Source organism: Pungitius pungitius, chromosome 8 (genome assembly GCF_949316345.1).
Source record: "Pungitius pungitius chromosome 8, fPunPun2.1, whole genome shotgun sequence".
Classification (NCBI taxonomy): Eukaryota; Metazoa; Chordata; class Actinopteri; order Perciformes; family Gasterosteidae; genus Pungitius; species Pungitius pungitius.
Genome location: NC_084907.1, coordinates 18,573,721 through 18,595,727, shown reverse-complemented (window position 1 = coordinate 18,595,727; position 22,007 = coordinate 18,573,721). Strand labels below are relative to the sequence as shown.

General features: G+C 43.2%; 1 protein-coding gene across 1 annotated transcript in view; it reads left to right on the top strand.

Annotated features, from left to right (window-relative positions):
• Positions 1 to 634: 634 nt before the first annotated feature.
• The window catches only part of prickle2b (prickle homolog 2b), a 68,745-nt gene continuing 47,372 nt past the window's right edge, over positions 635 to 22,007 (top strand). The window contains exons 1-2 of the mRNA XM_037491236.2: positions 635 to 825; positions 1,314 to 1,399. Of these exons, the coding sequence (XP_037347133.2) occupies positions 784 to 825; positions 1,314 to 1,399 (128 nt within the window). The 5' untranslated portion in view covers positions 635 to 783. The remainder of the gene's footprint in view (positions 826 to 1,313; positions 1,400 to 22,007) is intronic.

Below are 22,007 nucleotides of genomic sequence, written 5' to 3'. Positions count from 1 at the left end.
AAATCAAAACCTCTATCTATCTAACAAGAAACCATCTGGCATGTACCGGTGGTCTGACAGTTGACTATTCAGGAAGTGCACACTACTCATCACCATGAAAGTGTGAAAGTGACTCACTGGTGTTCTTCAACCAAGATGTGCTTAAACCATATTATCATTTCAAGTCAGATTCTGCTCAAGGTTCTGCTCTATTATGCAGCTCTGCCATCCTTTTAAAAGTTTAGGTAGGCCCAATACTGTTGGGTGGATGCCAGGAACAGATTTCAACCTATTTTATTTTATTTTTTGAAAAGAAACAATATGCAATCTAACAGTATTTGTTAGAAGGGAAACAGTGAATAGATGATGCCATTTTCTAACTATTCTAATATTTTGGAGACAAAATAGGCTGTTTGAAATCGTACATAACATATATTTCCTGAAAGATGGTCTGTTATTTTCCTAGAGATCTTCTGGGACTGGACGTCATTACGCACCCACACTGGCATTTACCACCTCCATCAGTTCTTTTTTTTCACAGTTTAATTACAGTGCGTCACTTTTTTTTTTTTTTCAAAAGTAGATTTTCTATTTTTCTATTGGCTGAGTGGAAATAGGTGGAGCTGCAATCCGGAACAGCTCCATTCGGTAATGAAGTAGGTTAATAGCAAAGTATCTGGTACCACTGCGGAGGTGTGTTTTGGAGACGTTCGCGCGGACGGAGAGTTTTGCGCACTGATCCCTGGTCTCCTCCGTTCTCCCCAGTAGCGCACCGTGCCGTCACTGACCTGTGGCCATTCTGTCATGTTCAATCGCAGCTTTAAAACGAGAAGTTCCAGCAGACCGGTAGGTAGGCAGCAAAAACAAAGTTAAAAAGTTTGGTGGTTTTAGAGTGTGCATCAATTTGCTTTAATTCATTGAAAAGAAAAACGGATGCGGCGTATTTTATCTGTTGTTGGTTGTTCGCTACTCGGTCCTGTTGCTAAGCGCATGCGTTCATCTGTTAAACAACAAAATGTCTCCTCTCCATCAACCAGAGATCTCTTTTATTATCTTTTTTATATCGGATGCCATGCCATTAAGGAGCCAGCGTGTTTTGTCGTAGTTAATCCACTTGAAGAACTCCATTCATAACAAAAGTTCTCAAATAATACTCTGACTTGTGATGCTTGTGATCACGTGCAGTATTTTAAGGATACTGCACGTGATGTAACTTCTAGAACGTTGCAGCTGACTGTTTGACATTTTGAGCTACATACAGTGTTTGTTGTCTGAATGGGAGAAAAAAAAGCAACTATGTCACCCGTCACCTCCTGTTCCTGTTTCTCCAAAAGCTGCACCCTGCAGAAGAGCCACAGAGAGGGCAGCCATGCATCACCTGTGGAGAGCAGTGTCCTGGCTTTGCACTGCACGAATGGAGGTAACGGCTTTGCTTCACTACAGATGCGCATTGATCGCAATGATTTCCCCCCTGTACCAAAGGCGGGGGATGCATTCCACATCAAACCACTCTCGCGCAGGGTAAACTGAGATCAATGGATTAGTACGCAAACAGAATTATATTCTGCCCTGAAATAGTGAGCCAACAACCCGTGTTAAAGCCCCCAACAATTTGGCATGTTGAATTCCACCATTCAACATTTGTTTAAACAACAAAAACAACTTTAAGGGTTTGATATTTAAGAAGTAGCATTCGAGAGGATCCTTTCAGATCTCTGGTACTCTAAATTGAATCGGCCCTCCGTACTATTGTGGAGAAACCTTTGTTCTGTCCATGTGTGTTCTAAGGGCAGGAGGTTTGGGTTTAGCGTGTGTGTGTGTGTGTGTGTGTGTGTATCTAATGTGTGCAACTCCGTCCTAGGAATGCAGCGCCACACACTCGCCAAGGAGAGCGCTGGACATTTGTTAGTTCATTGGTATCGGCTGATTCTGATGAACGCCAACACTGGGTAACAAAGTCGCTCTTTGAGCAGCGCTGAATCCATGGAGATGTTCTGAGCTCGCTGTCCCCGCGACGTTTAGGCGGCCAGTGACGATCAGTCTGCAGAAAACCAGCGCGTCACGGAATTTTTAATTCAGTTGTATTTGGATTTACCCTCTCATTTGATAGCGTGCCCGGATTATTCGTATCAACAGTTCTCCTCGTAAATACTGATTTAAATAGCAGTAAAATGTGCAGCATTTTTGATGAAAGAAAGGGCAACGAGGTTGGAGCAGGCTTCCTTTTTATACGTTTATATGAAAGTCCTTCAGGCATTCTCTCTATCTCACTGGAAATCCACAATAGAACAGGAGGATCTGAATCATAAAGACCATCAGTGCTTTCAAGTCAACTGTTACAGGGGCAACAGCTGGCCCAGGAATGCAGCTTTTAATTGCTTGACTTTGCACTCTGACAATAACAAGTTAAGTTTCCCCTCTCCGACCGGCTGGAATAAAACGTTTGTCAGTGGACACGGACTAAATGAGTTTTATAGCTGCAACGAAGCTTTGTTTCTGCGTAGAAGACTTTCCCTGGCTCTTCCCCCGAAGAAAAAAGATGACTGTGTTTTTATGCAAATTTTGCCAGATGTGGTACTGTAGCAATGTGTTTTGGACTGCGGTGGACTTTGAGCGACTCTGAGGTCGGTGCTGTTCGTCTGGTACCATTGGAGTCAAAACATTTGTAAATAGAAGAGGTATTATGTTGAAAATCACTGTGATTTGCTGGGAAAAGCGAGGTCAACAAGGCTCCTCCTCATTGGACAAATCAAACCTATGATTTTTTTTTTTTTAGGCTATATTTAACGTTCTCTATACTTTTAAGAAGTGTCATTTGAAAGGAGTCACTGAAATAGACAATTTACTAAGTATTAAATGGATAAACATTTCTCCTGTTTCTTAATGTAGAAGATGTTCCCACTGAGCCTCCTGGCGGGATTCAGCCTGGTCTTTTATAGTAAGTTGACTGAGGGTGTTGAGGCATTTCCCATTCAGTGTAAAGAGAGGAACCAGTCTACTGTTTGGTTTTTAGAATCTCCCGGGCCGACCAACACACCACCGCCAAGAATTCACTTTAGCTGTCATTTGACCCAAGTAAATGGTAAACACACCAGCCCCGTGACTGCAAACTTAGTGGTACAACATGTACTTTCCAAGGAACACTATGGCAGCGACAAGTGGCATACTTGTGTGACGTGAGTTTTCTGTGGACTTCAAGCCTGGTTTTAAGAATAGACAGAAGCAAATTCTCAGTGGCTTGATCTGGATGGCTCTCAACGTGTGCAGGTGCTGGTTCCCTGACTCCCAGCATCTCCTGAAAGCTCTCTGGATGAGGTTGTGGAAATTGCAAACCCAGGCTGCTCAGCCCAACCTGCTCTGGGTGAAGGAAAAAATAAAAAAAATAAAAGAGGAGCTCCTGTTACCTGGCTGCTTGTGTGTCAGTGGGCCTGTGTAGCTCCGTAAGCTGAGTGCGCTGCTCCTTTTTGAATTATTAATGCGTGCCTTTGGCCTGATGGATTTTCCTTTTTACTAATGAGACTCATTACCAGGCGTATTAGCATGTGCTCTTGAGTGTGAATGCGCTACCTGATCGGGCCGATCATGTGACGTTCCTCTGCATCTCTGCATGAGCCCGGCGCGTTTTAGAGCGGCAACTAATGTCCACTTAAAAGGTTACACTTGACCCGTTGGTAGGGTGGGGTCAGTCCAGACATGAATCAGACTACAAAGGAGGACTCATTCCAATGCGATCTTGCCCTTTGCGATTCCTTCATTTCCACCAACATAAAACTTTATTTAAAGCAGCAGGTTTAGGTCAAGTTGCCAGAGCTGACTGGCGCTGGACAAAGCCTCTCCTTGTATCCAGCAGGGCTTCAGCCCGACGCTTTAGCTGGCTAAAAGCAGCAGTGACAAAGGGGGGGGGGGGGGGGGATAAAAAAAGAGGAGGAGAAAAGATGCTTGCAGTAGGACAAGAGGGACTGATGTTAAGTTTTTTTTACCCAGGCCTGAATGGCTTGCCGACGTCTGTCCCCTCGGTAACCTGGTCCAATCTGCATAACACAAGCCGGCCCCGCTATTCACCGTGTTAACAAGACCGCCATGCAAATAAAACTGTCTCACAGTTATATCAAAGCGCTCTGGCGAAGAAGAAGAAGAAGAAGATTCAGTTAAAGGGTGATGAGTGGGGGGGGGGGGGGGGGCGAAGCCATTGGTGGTTGGAGCCACACATGAGACACTAGTTTGGGTTTTGGCGGTCCGCTCCCATACCCTGTACGGTCTTATTTCCCGCCTACAGGCTGGTTTTGGAAAAAGAAAAAAGCAGCAACAACACCTGCGATGGCACTCGTTTGGGTCAAGAGGCAAATGACGGGGCTTTATCTTGTATAAATGGTCTGTTTTGTCTTTGTCGTCGGGAGGAAATTTATTCTGAAGGGGTTATATTTTGACAGGTCCGCTGGGTCATGTGATGTATGATGTATGTTCACAGATAATCCAAACCCAGAGAGCTGTGAAACCCTGATATAAATCATAGTTTGACCTTTTGGGTTCTCAGACGGTATTGGGCTGAACTTGAAACAGTTTTCATCCCTCTTCTCTGTCTCCCCTTGTCGTCTATCTGCTGCTGTTCCCCCCCCCCCCCCCCCCCCCAGCTTCCTGTTTGCCTTTTCACCTTGTTATTTCATCCTATTGTACCTACACAAAACACAGCATGTAAGTAAATTGTAAAGGCACAGACTCCGACGGACAGCCACAGGAGACGAAGACCGCGTACAACCTGAGGGGCCGCCGATCAGCTGATGAATTCCAGTAAAATACCAGCATCGAAATTCAAGAGCCGACACAAAAACATGCACAAAGGTCAAAGCTAGAGAGGAAACCACAGCTGAATTCCAATAGTATTCCTCAGTTCTCCTCTCCCCAGCTTAGACCTAATGGCGGCCTTAGTGACGATCAGAGGTAAAGACACATTTGTTATTAAAGCGAGCTTTCAGTCCGGAGGCATTTTCTGATTGGTCATTTTGACACATTGTTTTACCTTCACCAGTAGGAGAGTGCACTGATTCCTTAATATGATGTAATACGATTTTCTGAATGTATTTGCAAGCCTGGATGATGTTGATGTTGACGGAACTATAAGGCATAAAAGCGCGTCGTGTCATCTCATCCGGCAGGTGGGCTCCTGACGTGTAACAGGAGATGGGCGAGGTGTTGGGTTGCTCTGAATGGCTATCTGTACCTCCTGTATTGTTAGTATTCAATGAGGCATTTTGACTTAAACCTATTTTATATATCGGCTCTGGTGAAACTAGGAATAACAGTGCTGTTCTGCAGTCGTGCAGAATAATCCCATTTTCTTGATATTTGTCTCGTTAGTATGAGGAATAAACTGTGCTTGTGTTGTCCCTGAACAACAGCGCTACGCCTTTAGAGATGCCAATGTGACGGATGGTTTTCAACCATTCCATCTCAGAAATGTTGACTGTACCCTCACTGCTTTGACTCCTCCTTATTTTATTAAGGCTGATTTAGTCAGGTCAGTGGGTCAGCTCAGTAATTATAGCTCTCATTTACACAATGGCAGCCATGCTTTTTTTTTTCTTTCTCCTATTGTGTTCATTTTTGCCTGTTCTCCAGTATCGTATTTGTATACTTTGTGTTTTAGATGTCTTTTTTGTAGCGATTGGATTTATTAACTAGATAAAAGAGAGAGGACCGGTTATTTTAATGTCCTCTAATCCAACAGCCTTTCTGATCCCCGATTTATAATACTGATATAGTTAATTGAATTTCTTCTCTGGTAGTGAAGCGCACTAAAATGACCAGGAGGAGGCAAACATGTCAAACTTTGGCTCTCTGAAATAGTCACATTAGTTGCTGCCAAGTCCCTCTGTTGCACTACTGATAGGAAATTGACCAGGGATTTAATTAAATTGGATGGGGTTTTAAGGTAATGTCTAAGGGGAATAGTTTATAATGCAAACGAAAATAAATGCCAACTCAGAAAAATTAATAATGATCTGTATTGGCACAAGAAAAGGCCAATCCATCCTTTTATTTAATTCTGTGGTGGCAACAGAGCTGCTGACTTATTTGTGAACAGAATGACACAAAAAACACAAACACCACATTGTACGAGTCCTATTCAGTTAACTCAGTAGCTCTTACAATAATAAAACCCACAATCGGATAGACTCCTTATTTGTACAGAGAACGTTGTTGTACGTTGCTGCATCTAATCAAACCAAACGGACACTTTCATGTGGCCTTAATAGAGCTTTATTGAACGGGACAGCTGTCTAAGTCTCTGTGTTGCTTTATAGAGCGAGTAACTTCACTCTGATCCACAGCTGCATTATCTTCCCTGATTCTCTTATCAAGGTCATCTGAAACAGGTGCTCATGCATTTGGATTAAGACCTGATAGGCATCAGAAAAGCCTGTTTGCGCCCTCGCAGAAGATTGTGTGTGTGCGTGTGTGTGTGTGTGTGTGTGTGCGTGCGCGTGCGCATTATATTTCTGGTCTCACCTATTTAAAACCCTTCAAACTGCTACCCTAAACTGAACTTGTGCATCTGAAAGCATGTATGCAGGTGAATATCAATGGTTAGGGATGTTGGAAACCACAGTGAATCTCTGTTCTGGTGAAATGCCTGTCAGGGGAATGTAGGACTAAACTAATCTTCGTCTGGTTTGAAACACAACGTTCAAGTTTAAAGATTCAAGATAATTATTGTCATCTGTACAATGAAATTCTTATTTTGCTATTCCACATAATTAAAATTAAATGAGTATGTATACACACCCTAAAGAGAAAAATATATGCATGCATAGGCCATAGGTTTTCAAATAAAGTCCACCGTGCACTTTATTGCAACATTATTTGCATGAATGTGTTAAGCTCTGCGGTGAATTAATACACCTTGGATGTAACGGCTAGTTATCATTCTTCTCACGTTAGCGAACCCCTGTTTTCCTCCCTTATCTGTGCGCTACCGATGCTAATTCACTCCGATTTCTGCCCTGGTGCTGATCCGTGCATTAATGAAGGCTTAGCGTGCTAAGCTGCCTTTTGAACTGTCTCCGGAAATAAAGGGAGGCGGATTCACTGCCGTCAAATGCAAAGCAAGTTAGCATTTACTGTGCTCAGGCCTGCGATATCGACCCGCCCACCCCAGTAGAGAGTTCACTCATGTCATGCTGATTGTTTCCGCTTCTCCAGGTACTTTTGACTGGTGAATTGTTTCGGTTTTTTTTACTCCAGCAAACTGGTATCATTGCTCTCTAAAGGTTGTCTTTGTGCTTTGAACAAAAGACATTCTTCCATTGTTCAAAGCATTCATTTACTGTATGTCACTTAAAACGTTTGGGGCAAGCAATAGTAACTCACACTATCACTCTAAACCCTCTGTTTCTCTGATGTGAGTTTGTATTGACGTCCATATTATGTGCGCTCCATCCATGGCCGAAACTAAAAAGTTTCCTTTTTTAATCAGGTGCTTCTCTTTAATTTCCCTTTGTCTGTGTTCATTCATTGGGAATCTGACATATCACAGGCATCCACCTCAGCTCACTAACCCTTCATCCACGCGGACCCCCTCTTCCTCCTCCCTGCATCCATCCAACCATTCACCTTCTCATCTATCCAGTTTTAAAGACTCCCAACCCAGTGCAGCGAGCTCATAAGCAGTGCACCACTTCAAAGACTTCTTTGATTCTCTCCTGCTCCTGCTTTATCCCCCCCAGTTCTCTCTGTCCAGCCACCTGTTCCCATCGGAGGGGGGGGGGGGGGGGGGGAGGGGGGAATCCTTGATCAGAGGTGTACCCGCAGAGTGGTTTGAACATACAGTCCTAGATGGATTTCATGTGTTTGGAAGACCTCCTCAGTGGTGGTGTTTTTGGAAAGAGTGGCCTGTTTAATGTTTAAATGGCAGCCGTTAGAGGTCAGTATTGCACAACAGCCCAGCAGTGCGTTATCCCCGTTGTCGTCCTTGTTCTGTGTGGCTCATGCTTGAACTGGAGCATGTGATTGTCAAAAGTCCAGAAATCAACAGCAACTGCTCGGAGCTACAGGGTGGCAATTCATCAGAGATCATTACTTGGTTTATAAAGACCAACATTGTAAGTTAGACATGCTGACAGTTTCTCTTTGACTTCCCCATTACTTTAATTACTTCTTCTATTTTCATTATAGACCCAAACTCCCAGTGGAACCCAAAGCCTCATTTGTCCAAACTGCAAGAGGGGTTTGATGACTGTGCAGTGTTAAATTATTTGATTGGTTTATTGATTCTGCAGGCCTACTGATTATTGGTTGGGCTAAGTGGCATATTGACCTAAGAACTGAGTGTTGCTGTCTAATATTGAAGGGCCCAGACAACCAGTCCATCAAACAGCACATAGGAGAAACCACAAGGCTTATTTAATATATTGATAAAAGGTCAAATGTGTCAGCCAGGAAACTTTGTGTGTGTGTGTGTGAGTTGAATGTTATTTCTATTTTTCTATTGCTGTAATGCACTTTGTTGACTTTTTTTTAATTCAATTTAACTCTTCAATCTATTCTCGCACGTTGTCTCAGCTTTAAGCCGTGTACCTCCTCCCCCCTGTCTCTGTGATTTGTTGTCATCTGAGGAGTGGGCGAGGTGTCCCCGTGGTTCTTTTCACAGCTCTGCGTGCGTCAAAGCTGTATCCAACAGGCTGGATGAGCCATGACGCTGTCCTTGCTTCTGTTCATCTGCTTCACTGACACTTTTTCTTTAGTTGAGTACTTGGTGTTTTTCTTATTCCTGTGTGTGTGTGTGCGTGCGTGCGTGCGCCAAGCTGTACAGGTATCTATCAACTGATCTAAGTGCAGAGAGAATGGAGGTGGGCAGGAAGGAGATCAAAAAAGGCTCTGAAGCATGGCCAGCTTCCTCTGATGGAGGCTTGAGGTAACCAACTTCCTCACGTAGACATTAGGTCAGCGCACACACAAACCAGAAAGAAAATAGGGAGACCAGTGGGGGGAAGCGTTCATTGGAAACACTTTAGTTTTAAATATTAATAACCAAAGGCTCCGGTTTGGCTCATTCATGGATTTCGTAGTTTAAATGTTTCTACGTCATTATTTGAGTTTTGATCACTGTCATCTTTGAGTTAAAAATATGAGGTAGTAGCATATTGACAGTTTTTTTTGCCACAGGGGTCGGATGTCATCGGCTGTTGAGGGGAAATTGCCATTGAATTAGACAACGTGTTTCGATCGGTGGCCACAAAGTTTGTCATCTCAAATCCTCGGGCCACGGTTTCCTTTTGAGAAATTTTCAGTGAGATATCTTTCAGACTGATGGCCATGAAACAGACACGCATGTTACCCATAGGATGAACTATGGTGGTGTTGAGGTTTGCCATTAACCTCCAACGGTTAAGGACAGGATAGGTTGCATGTTTTCTTAAATTTACTGTGACCATAAAGACATTTTTCATCTCAAGTAAAAAAAAAAAAAAAAACTTACAACGTCCCGATAAGTATCAGCTGTACTTGTTTGGTGCTAGCCGGTTATCATAAGCATTTCGCTCCAACACAGTTTGGACAATTTATAGGTCAAGCTCCACTTCCTGCAACCTCCACTATTTCATTAGTTTTTTTAATTCTTTAAGTATGTGCTATTGCGGTTCGGATAGAAGGACGGATGACATGTGTGCCAGGCTTGAACTCAAACACACAAATGCCATTGTCATGGTGCAGGCTGTAGCTAGTTCAGGCAGGAAGATTTAGAGAACCATGACATGTACTTTTAAGGTCTGTGGTTTGCAAGGAGACAGCGTAGGCACAGACATTGAGTCATTTTGGATTAAGATGGATGGAAATGTGAGCCAGTAATGCAGACACCTGACAAAGTTCTCTCAGCAATCAGAAAGAAGCCATCATCACCCTTATTGCACAAAATCATGTCTCTGTTGCCTCAGCTTTAAAACCACTTAGAGCTCTGCTGTCCTCTCTCTCACACTCCTCTCTGTCTTTCTTTATCGTTCATCTGGCCAAGTTTATTTGTGCAGGTTGTCAAGGCGATGAGTGTTCTGTAAGTTTGCTGCTGCCTTGACAACCGACCAGACAAGTACTGCATTATCAGTGTGACAAAAGGAGCAGGACAAATAAGGATAGACGCGTAGAAGCTGTCGCTCACATGACGTCAGACTTTGCAGAGTGTTTTCTCGCCTTATGGTCGATTTTAATACAAAGCAGCAAAGGGCTGTGTGGGCAAAGTGATACCCAAATGAAATGAAAAGGTTTTTAAAATGGTTTTTGGCTGTGGTTCAATGAAATGGGTTTGTGTTCCACAGCTCAGTTCAAAAGCTTTTTCTGTTGAAAAGTGTCAAATTTAAGGATTCAAAGAATCTGACGGGGACATTGGGATTGACTTAAACTTGTGTAATTAGACAATGATGCATTTTTTAAGTGCTTGAGCTGTGGCTTCCATTTGTAAGGTCTGACAATCTTGTGAAAGCAGAGAGCTGGTTAACTCACCAGCCAGGTATCCTTTCACTGTAAGCCCCTCTCTTGATTTATTTCTCAACCCGATACTCTTGTAGTTATGGCTCAAAGACAAAATGTAATAAAGAGCTCAAATGAGCTTTGACTATGGTTATGATACCCAACACTGGAAATATGTAGTTACATTTGGAAAAAAAACGAAATGTGCACCTGGAAATATAATCAAATTGGCAAGATGTAGTTTCACTTTTCACTTGGTCCAATTTATCAGATGATGATTCACATGAACATTGTCACCGTACAACACAATAATCTCAGTTGCTGATGTAACGTGCAATCACACCGATGCTTCCAAAGCTGTCTCATCAGCCGGTCGGTCACGTGACTGCCTGGGTATCAAGCGGTTTCCCTGGCCAGCCATGACCGTGAATATGACTTTGGTTAAGTGCTGCCTTCCCTGTGAATTCCAGAGGCAGAAAGAAGGCTGAGCTGATCTCCTGAATGTAAAGTCTGTTGTTTGCATGTCAGAGGTCCGCTTCTAACCAGCAAATCCCCTTTTCTCCCATCTAATCCTCGCCTTTGGGGTTTTTCCCGCAGAACAGCGCTCGTCTCGGGTCAACCAGAACGCAGACAGACAGACAGACGGGCGGGATGGTTCCTCGCAGCCTTTTACAAGCACCAAGATGCACAAGTAGTCGTGTTTCCATAAAAGATTGCTTGGCCCGCAGGTGTAGCAGAACTGTGTCTCCAACCCGTCAAGCCGGTGTTACTTCGACATTGGATCATGTCAGAGGATTGATCCTCACACATTCATTTTGGAGGGATTCTGTCATTTGCATTGGGCTCTGTCCATCATGACATAATACAGCAATTATTTGAAATGTTACAAAAAGCACTACATTACCTTTAGCAAATGATAAGTAAAAGTAGCTGTCCTGTGTCTGGTTTTTAAGTTGCGGGCTGTGGATTTCTAAAAGATCACAAAGGGAAATGTTAAATTTTAGCTGAACAAACTAACTCATTCTGAAGGCCTTTAAAATGGCCTGTCCCTTAGCTGGCAACATAGCAGCTACAAATTGTCCATTTCTCAGTTTTTGCGGAAATTCTACCTGGTTTCTATCCCTTAGCGTAGTGTGTCTTGGCTATTGTGCAACATGTGGACGATCCGATCATTAGCATGTTAGCTAGATTTCTAAATTGAGAGAGAGGGAATTCTGACAATTAGCAAATGAGTGCAACTCATTATTATTGGTATTTACATCTGAATAAGAACCGAAGCAACTCAGTTCATCTAAACAGGAGCTATATGAAAAGCAGTAAATTCCAAACACAAATTTGCTTATTTATGCCATATTTGCACATTAGTACAAGGGTTTTCCTGCATTATACTGTTCCTATCATTACTTCTATTGTTTCCCTGCCAAGCATTGTTCTGTGTTCTTGTGCCCCACCTCTTACACCTCTTCTCTCTACCGATGGCATCATCTCCGACACTGAGTCGGCACTTTAGGCCAGTGAAGCTGACTGGACATGCATAGTCAGGGAGGCTTGTGATCTGGACCGTGTGTCTCTAACATTCTTCAACAGTGAGCTTAGCTTTGCCTCGACTCAACCCCCTCTGTAAAACGACGTGGCCTAGGGCGTACACAGTCCACATTACTCACACACACACACACACACACACACTCATCATTTACCCCACAGACCAAATCGCTCATTTGGTGGGGAGATCAAAGACTTCAATATTTATAGGAGGTCTTGGGGTGCAATTTGTTTCCTCGTTTGATTCTGACAAGACCATTCCCTGTCTGCCCTTTTTATTTATCTATGTGCTTATTTATTTATCTCTTTTAAACCGTCTTCCTCATTATAGCCACTTTAAGCGGGAACCTAATAGTCGTATAATGATGGCCGTGCGAGCGCAGTCGGAGTGAAATGTAAATTGTTTGCCTGCAGCTCTGCTGATGAAACGGGAGGAAGGCAGATTGCAGAAGCCGCAGTGGATGGAAAGTCCTGTCTTCCTGTCATGTGGTAACACCGAGATCACACTACCTCGGCTCGTGGCCTCAATATCTTTTAATGGCACACTTTACCATCTGGCCCGCTCCGTAAGAATCTTGGACTTGTTTGTTTGTTTTTCTTCTAATGATTTTAATGGCATTTTCATCTTCAAAGCACTGTTAATAAGCCGGGGGTCTGATCCACATCTGTCAAAACCGTGCGTAATGACGCCCCGAGTCCTTCTTCCTGATGTGGTTTCAAGCCAGTAAAATGGAGCCTCTTGTCATTGATTGACACATGAGAGTAAATGTCTCGTAATGAGGGGGGGGATTGTTGACATTGTGTGTGTTTGTGCGGGGGGATATGGAGACAAAAGGTGTTTTCCCTCACTCTTCTTCTGTCTTAAGTCGATATTGGCGTCCTCACGCCGGTGGCGTACGGAGTGTGTGTTTGTGTGTGTGTGTGTGCGCGTGTGTGTGTGGGAGACATGTGGGAGGTGGCGGGTTTGGGGGGGGAAACGCGTGTGACAGCAGGTGTTAAATGCTGGAGACTCTTTGTGTAACTAATGGATGTGCTGAGGCAGGTGTAGCGACACCGTAGCTCCTTTTGTTTGTGTGTGTGTGTGTTTGTGTACGCTGACACACGCGCCTGCCCGTGCTTGGTGGTTTACGAACAATGGCCTCCGCAAAGTTTAAACCTGTAATATTTAGGAGCTTGACACCTGAGCCAGAAAGCGTGCCTCCGTTTTTTTATTTTCACTTTCAGATGGCGTCCTGCCGAAATAAGCAATCTCATGTTCCAATTTGACGTCAATGCAAGATGGGGAGGATGACATCGGAGCGCCGAGCATGTAGGCGTTGTTTAAATGGTCTTTTGTTAGTCCTGACGTGACACACTGACCTTCTTGTTCTCCACATCGTGACCTCCTGATTATCGTGTCTGAAAAAAAACAAAAAAAACATCTCAATCATGTCTTCTCGGCTCCTCCCCTTCTGTTTGGGTTTTTGTGCGTCGATTGTCATGTGTGTGAACATGCAGACGGGCCTGCAGATTCATTCGGAAGACACGCACAGAGGTCAAATAAAATACTTGTTTAACTTTTCTCGCTAGGTTAGCCGCCTCAGTGTGTGTGTGTGTGTGTGTGTCTATATCTGTTTGTGGATTTCCACTTGTTTCCTGGTGTGTGTTTGTGTGTGCCAGCATGGAATAATCTACTGCTAAGTTTGTTATGTTGTTAATGTGGCAGAGAAGAAGCTGATTTTACTGTCTAAACTCTGAGTGTGTGACAGTTAATCCATATGAAAGAGAGCGATTGCAACAATTTCTATTAAAGATACATTCTTTAGGAATTTAATGTGAAGAATATTCATTTTAAAATGTCAGCATATTGCAGTCATACGTATATTAAATGGATATTCTCAACAAATGTGTTATTGATATAGAGTTTTGCTCCACTGCTCCAGCTTTGACTGAGTTGTCGTCATCCGGCTTCCTTCTGAGCGCCAGTGTGTGTTCTTTGCACAGCGACTTTATTCTGTCTGGTCTGATTAATGATGTGGGACAACGGGAGGGAGAGTGAACGGGTCTGCTTCCCAAACACAATAGACCTACACTGGACTGTCGCTGAGACACACACATACACACACACACACACACACACACACACACTCTCAAGTTATTTGTTCTTGCCTCGGTGTCTGTCCTCTTGAATCTGTGTTTATCCAACAGCCGGAGAGAGAGCTGCAGTCTCGTCCATAAAGGTACAGTGTCTCATTCCCAGAAGTCTCCCTGTAGTGCCCCCCCCCCCCCCCCCCCCCAGAGGGTACAGGCACCGTAATGTCGGTCGGCATCGAGCTTCACAAGTCTCGGTGGAAGTGACGGTGATGATAACTGCTTGACAGCTGACGGAGCATCCAAAGAGTCGCGGTTGGCCCACAGAGAAGAAACATCAATGCCTCGACACGCTCACGTCGCAGGTTCTCACCCACGGTGTTGCTTGGAAGGGTCCCTTTCATAACTTATTTTGACAATCATCCGCTTTATATTTGGCAATACCTTTTTGAGCCATTCATGGGACACTTCTGACCAGCTCCCTTTCCCATAAGGCTTTGAGGGATCAACATGTTGCATGTCATTATTCTGACTCTAGATCATATTTTGTTGCAGTTTAATATAACGTTTATACAAACGACTTTTGGGATTTGTATCCACTGTCTACAATGTGCGGTTGTCATTCAAATGTTTATCTTGTTGATCTTACTGGTTTAGGCATGTGATATAATGTGAAATAAGAAGAGAAACCAGCACCAAGGTCACATTCAGCCTGGTTGTTGGACATTCTCGTCAGCCTCAGCGTTACTTAGGGTTACACAGTCTGATATTAGCCACCGTTAGCATACTAATATGCTAAACTGAGCTGACCATTTTATTACAGCACAGTCTTCCATGTCACCCTTTAAAAGTCCACTTCTAAAACATTGTCACTCGTAAATATTCCTTAGGTTTCATATTGGCGGTTTTTGAATTTGACAATAAAATGCAACCATTTAAGAGACATTAGGGAAAAAAAGCAGTATTATCTTTTTGCTTAATTGCTGAGAGTGTGTGCGTTTGTTTACTAGACTAGAAGTTGAGTCACACCAATCCCCTGTAAGCCATCTGTTGTTTGACCTCCTCCTCTTCGACACACAATCAGCCTCCACAGGTCCTATATGTGTGTGTGTGTGTGTGTGTGTGTCCATGCCCAATGATCTGCTGTGTTTGTTTGTGTCTGCGCACCGTGACTGTCAGTCAGCCCTCCACGGACCAGAGGAGGGAGGGCAGGGGTGTCATTAGCGAAGGCCGAGCATAGCCTCGATTAGGGTTAATAGGGTCATGCTCCTGCCAAATGTGCACATGTGGGACTTATTTTAGTCCAGAGGTTATCCTGGCAGAGGGGGCTGCTGGTTCTGGGGTTCGCCGGCTAAGTGGGCATCCGTGATGATCATATTTCCGAGTGCTTTCATTCGTCGATTCGGGGCGAGTATTGGAGTCATTTGAAATTTAGGGAGCCGAATCTGAAAAAAAAGATATGAAGAAATGAAGAATGAATTGGCACTTGGAGATGAAGTGCTCCTCCGGATTTCACTCAAGTTTACTGAACGAGAAAGTATCAAACTTTTTTTCAAATTTATTTGCAGTTCATATGTTCAATGAGCCTAAAAATGTTTGTATTTCATTGACTTTACCTCGATCAAGACATCTGTCAGTCCCACTGACCCCGCCCTGAAGCATTATGGTCTATTCCACTCTAAATAGGACCATGATTTACCAAATGAACATTGTGCTGTATTGAAGAAGACGTGACACTACTGGTCGAGACCAAAGTAGCAAGGGAGTAGAATTCGGCTTCTTTTTGCATTCAGAGGACTCACCTTCTGCTAGAAGGTGAGTCCTCTGAATCAGTAAACCAGTAGAACCAGTAAAACAAGTATTTAAGAAACTCTCAACCCAGTTAAACGGTAGACTTTACAGCAAAATTTGATGCAGCGCTCTCTAACATCAATTGGACGAATCATGTTGATTGCTACCGAAAGGCTTTCAAGCTGTTCTTTGATTTTATCACTATTTTTAATTAAAGCCAAAATTCATCACTTCATATCAAAATAATCCATTGTTACACTAAAAATAAAATAATATATTTATACTTTGTATTATAAAGTCATATAAATAACCAGGTAAAAAGTAGTCTTTCACTACACTAACTTACATTTCCTTAGCTGTTATTTTTTTCAGAGAACGGGAAGATTTAATTTCTTAAATTTAAAAAAAAAAAAAAATTTACTCCTTTTCTACTTTCTGTGTCTGTGTCTCCACCTACTTTACCTCTGCCCAAGGTCTCAAATTTGTTATTTGTCCTTCCTTTGTGTAGATTGACCTGAATTCCCAACCAGGTCTTCAACAAAATGACCACACCTAAAAAAAGGATCCTACCTTAATATAGGTTACACGAAGCCCATTGTATATTTGGGGTTTTGATTTGTGGTTTGATCTTTGGCCAATAACAGACCAACTGATCACTGAGCACACAACGTGAAACCTTTTTGGAGTTATGAATGTGTTTCAGTACAAGCTTGAATTCAAGCAGTGCCCTGCTCCTGTGGGGGGTGATTAATTGCTACGAGCTATATTAGTCCTGAGCTGGTAACGTTTTTAAATAGTCTTCGGGTCCGTTTACTTATCAGTCCCTTGGCCTAATAAGACCTTTTTTTTTTTTTTGGTGCTCTGCTTTTAAAAGGATTGAGGTAAACGGTCTAAAGGAGATGCTCTTCGTCACAGTGATGAATGCGTTTTCGGACTATTTTTACACCCACTCAGATGCTGTTGGTTTCTTGTTTTCCTCTGTTGCGTCATGGCAGCCTCCTCAACTATCCTCCCCATGATATTTCTGAGCGTCTTGGAGGCGTGAGTCATAATGCGACAGCGGGAAACTCATTACTTTGGGTTGTTGGCTCCTAAAAGGAGAAAGTTTGAAGCAGGACTGCGGCTGTGTGGAGGCTTGTATGAAGTCCTGTGTGTCTGACGGGAACTGTTTGCTGTTCATACCTTCTTCACATCCTATGCATAATATCTATTGCGAATGAGATGATACAGGATGTGTCAATCACTCAAATACATTTAGAGGAAGATAAGGATCGGTTTCAAACAGAGAGGTGAAGTAACGTTAATTTGTCTTTTTTTTTTCAACCCTAAAATGAAGATCCAGCCTGGACCCACCAGCAATACAGTATTGGCAGGAAGGGACAGTCACTCTCTGCATTGTTTAAATCTCAAAGCTGCACCCAAGGCCAGACCTGCTCAGCATACCAGGCTTGTCGTTGATTTTTGTTATTTTACTGGCCATAAATAGCTTTGGATTCTGATTGTGTCTAATTTGTTGTCCCCACGGTACACGGACATAAATAATGATTCACGCTCCATACACACTGACTCACGCGTTGACGTACACGCCGCTAACCCCTAACCCCCACTTGCATTCACTCTCCCGCCTTCCAAACTGCAAACATGAACTGAACTGGAGAATTCGTCTGCCGTTTGGTCGGTAGCTCTGTGCAGTGCGCAGCTCCCTGGGCAATGTCGGTGACTCAGAGTGCCCAAGATGTACGTGCAAAGTCAGGCTTAATGCGGAGGCCCTCCTCTCCGCCAGAGCCATCCAGTCTTTTGGCTTCATTAAGGCGTCACCTCTTATTAAACCATCCCAGAGGAACGCTTGGTTCGTCTGGTGAGAGCACCCCACAGGGGTGGGGCTTTGATGTAGAGGAAACTATGCTTGACGGAAAGAGACCAGGGTGGAGAGGTCACATCATCACCGGCTGAGTTTGAGAAGTTGCAGAGGCAGTGTTTTAGCACTTTGTCTTCTTAAGTTTTCCAAAAGGACAGAAAGAGAGGAAGATGGGGATGAGAAAATGGGGCGTGTGTGTGTACTTGGATTCCAGGGGCTGCACAAAGATTTCACATTGATTTACATCTTCCTACCTTTGAAGTGCAAAAGACAACCTTGTTTTAATTTCAGCTAATGAGTGCTGAATTTTAGAAAGGGATATTTTTTGTTGGGCTTAAGGTGATGACATTTTTTCAGGTGAGAAATTGCAATGCAAGTGGATAATGGATGATGTCATTTGGAAAAAATGAAACCAGCTGACCGCAGTGTTTGCTCTCCATGAGCTATTTACAAAGCTGCTGAGGACGACTTTTAATGAAGAAGAAAGAAGTAAGAGAAGGGGCAGGATTTACTCTGTTTCTACAGTTTTCATCTTGTATCTGAATCAGTTTTCTAAAGTTAAAATGTCCCGTTTGAAAAAATGTCTTTGTGCATGTCGTCTAACTGACGAGGATTGTTGGGGATCTTCTGCTGAATGCAAACATTGTTCATGTTATTAGATCCACATGTGCTTTTCTGCAATAACACATTAAAGTGCCATGGAAACGGCTTGTGACCAATATGTGTTGGTTTCAGCTTCTGAAATAAGAATATCCTTCTGCTTCATTTCATGACATTAAAGAATTTTTTTTTGCCGATCGATTTGAGTTGAAAAATTCTTAAGGAATAGATAAATGGATAACAAACTAATTTGCATGCCTCATACAATTACCACACTCGCATCTTCTCTGTTCTAATACCCAGCTTTCTCCTGAGATTTAATCAAGCATCTCATTTTCTGCAAGTTAATTTTCTGCCCTAAATCAAGCAGTTCATTTAAGACTACGCACATTTCCACAGAAAAAATAAACTACAACGTTTTCTTTGTGTTTGTGGTATTCCAGACTAAAACCCTCTGCTCATGTGGCTGGATGCAGCGCTCTCTTTTTTGATCCGTCACCGATGTGTTTTATTACATACAATCTAACAAAAACAAATGACAAATGTTATTTCCATCGGCAGATTTTCATCTTTTCCATTGTTTTGACGTTTCCCAGTCTTTCTGGTTTAATAAAATGCCCCGTCCAATATGCAGCTGACACAAAGCAATGTACTGCATGGCAGCGCTCCAAATTACTGTTGGGTCTTTCAGGCCATTTGTATTTTCTCTGTGTCCGAGCTCGGCCCCTAGTTGACAGCTTCCTCTAATGAGATTTTTCTCTCCCCCCCCCCCCCCCCCCCCCCCCCCGCCCCCCCTCTCTGTCTCGCTTCACGGCGCCACAGGGGAATCTTTTAAGGGAGAGATAGAATCCCTGAACCACAAAGAAGAAAGCCGGGACACCGGGTAGGACGCCGGGCATGGAGAAGGACAGTCAGGAAGGAAGGGGAGAAGGGGGAGGCTGAAAGAGGGATGGGGGAGACAGAAAGGGAGAAATTCGTCGTTGTCGTACAGTGACCGACGCCCAACTCTCTGCCTGAGTAGTTATTCAGTCAAAGTGCAGATGTTCATTTCAGATTTGAATATCAACCCTAACCAATACACTTTACGACAAGAGCCAACAGATCAGCCACATTTCACAGTTTTTTGGGGTGACGGGTTCAATGTATCATGACAATGCGTAATTGAAGTACTTTATTTCAGCACTTTGTAATTATCTTAATATGTCATGTACGGTGCTTTTCCCCCGTGTCGGTGGTCCAGGTCCAGAACTAATTAGATGTGATCCATTCATCCATAATATCTAGATCCGGTGTACAGCTTTACATTTAGATTTTCTCAACCTGTTCGGAGGGCTTGAGCCAATCACAGCAGGCTTTAGGTGAACATCAACAACAAACCAACACATTGACACTCATGGAGCAAGACAGAAGCCTTAAATCTACGGTACTATTTTGATGGATAGTGACTGAGCAAACTTAGAAGGTTGTTTCAACTCATTTCACAGAAAATAATGTATTATGCTTGTAAATTACAGCTCTCTGCTGTTTTAGTTAACCTACTGTATTAATTGTTGATTGACATACAAAGGATGAATATTGGAGTTTATGTGAGTTATTTTTAAATATTATTCGAGGCTGCACGATTGTTGGTTGGTGTTATTTACACATTTAGCTTCCCCAGAAAGTGCACCTTAATGACTTTTGTGATCCCAGACTTCTTCAGGTTGTGCTACTTTGGTTATGACCGAAATACCTGCAAAACCTACAGTGTTGTTTGTACTTTGTGTTTTGTAGTTTTATTCATCAAATGTTAGCTAAATGCTAATGTTGCAAACTCCATCATGAACATCATTAGCCTTTTCCTCAGCGTGCTACCATTGTCGTTCGGATCATGACAGCATGCTAAAACCCTCATTTATATGCCAGGGGGACGGGTTCTTAGCCTCACGGAGCAGAAAGAATAACTGTTGACTTACAGTTGTATTTCTTCTCTGTGAACAGCTTCGGTGCATCTTTATTTTACCATATTGCGTGAACACACATTCGGACCACTTCATGCAATTTTAACCCTCCAATTACCCAGAATGCATTTTAACGCCAGATGTATAGGGGTCATTTATTGGTTGGTTTACCTGGCTCCATCTATCTAACCACCATCTAGCCATGCAGCCAGACAACCCCCTTCCGCCATTGTGACTGATGACTTCTTCTCAGCGCCAACAAATCATAATGAGCCCATCAACAACCTTTTCTGACGCCTATTTGCCCAAAAAGCAAAAGCACAATTGGCGGACTTAATGGAAAAGTGGGTAAATTCACTGCAAATGACTTTCTTTATTGTTTGCGGGAGAGAATCTGGACACAGTGGGAGGGAGGTGGTGGTGTGAAAAGTCAGGTTGGTACGAAAAGGTATATACAGGTAACAGAGGGGTCGCAGAATGGTGGAAGGGTAGCCCCATCCTCGCCATTGTTACAATTCTACTGTGCTTATGTGTGCGCTTGCAGTGCAGCATGGGGGGTCTGACTCTTAGCCCGCTTCCCTACAAAAGCCTCCCGGATCCTTCCTTTGTTCTTCCTCTTTTCCTCCACTCTTCCTTTACTCTCTCTCGCAGCGTGTCCTACTCAGAGAGGGAGAGGATGATGTATGACATCTGTTTGACTGGAATTGGATGGTGGACATCCCTAGTGGCCCAGGGAAACGCATTTCTGGTATTTTTTCCGCCATGCGTAATTCATCTGGATTTGAGGGATGGGTTTGTAGAAAGGGAGGAAAGATGAGGTTTGTATTAGCAAATAGAAAAAAGATAACTTAAAATCACAAAAGAACATCCAAAGGGAAACGTACTTGTTTACAGCTGTAATGGCTCCCTGAGCTATCAGCAATTATAGAGAGAAGGAGGAACAGAGAAATGTGGAAAGAGACTGTGAGCGAAACCACCTAATGAGAAATGGAGGGAAAGTGAGGCTATAAAGACGGAGCAAGACCAACATCAAGCCTGTTTAAACTGACAGGCTGCTGCCAGAGAGCTTATTGCCTTGTTTCCATCTAAGTGATAGTCTGAAACTCTTGTCTTCCTTCAATATCCACTTTGACTGTTTCCTGTCAAAATGTAGGTTACACCCACTGATAGTAGAGGAATTGGGCACTTTGGCAGCTTTCTGTTAAAGCCACCAAAGAGAAAGCATTTCCTTTATTGACCCCTTTTACTTGGCTTCTGTTGAATGCTAAGTCAGAATACAGAGGATGATCTGACCATATGGCTTGAAAGACTTATTGATGGGACAAGTGGCCTGGCTTCCTCACAGCGGGGCCGATATACAACATCTGGGTTAACTGGAACAGGATTTTGCACATAAGAGGAATTCAAGGGAGACGAACATCGGCTGCTGCCAAGAGACATTTTCTCAGTTTTTACTGCGTATTGATGTGCTTCACCTTTCCTTTCTGAAGGAAAGGGGGCTTTATGTAGTGACGTTGAAACAAACAAACAAACACGACAAGAGCAACAAGAAAAGAGCTCAGTCAGATGGTCGTGCAAGTCGTTAATAAGATGTGGTTTCTTGCCCTTCTGACTTCTTGTTATTGCCACATTCCCAGATCGCACCGATAATGTTATGGGCATAGGAACGATTTAGAAAAAAAAGGATGAATAGAGACAAAGGAAAAGAAAAAAGAATGTGTGTGTGTGTGAATTGTCGTCCAGTTAACCCATCCGGTGAGCTTAATCTAAAA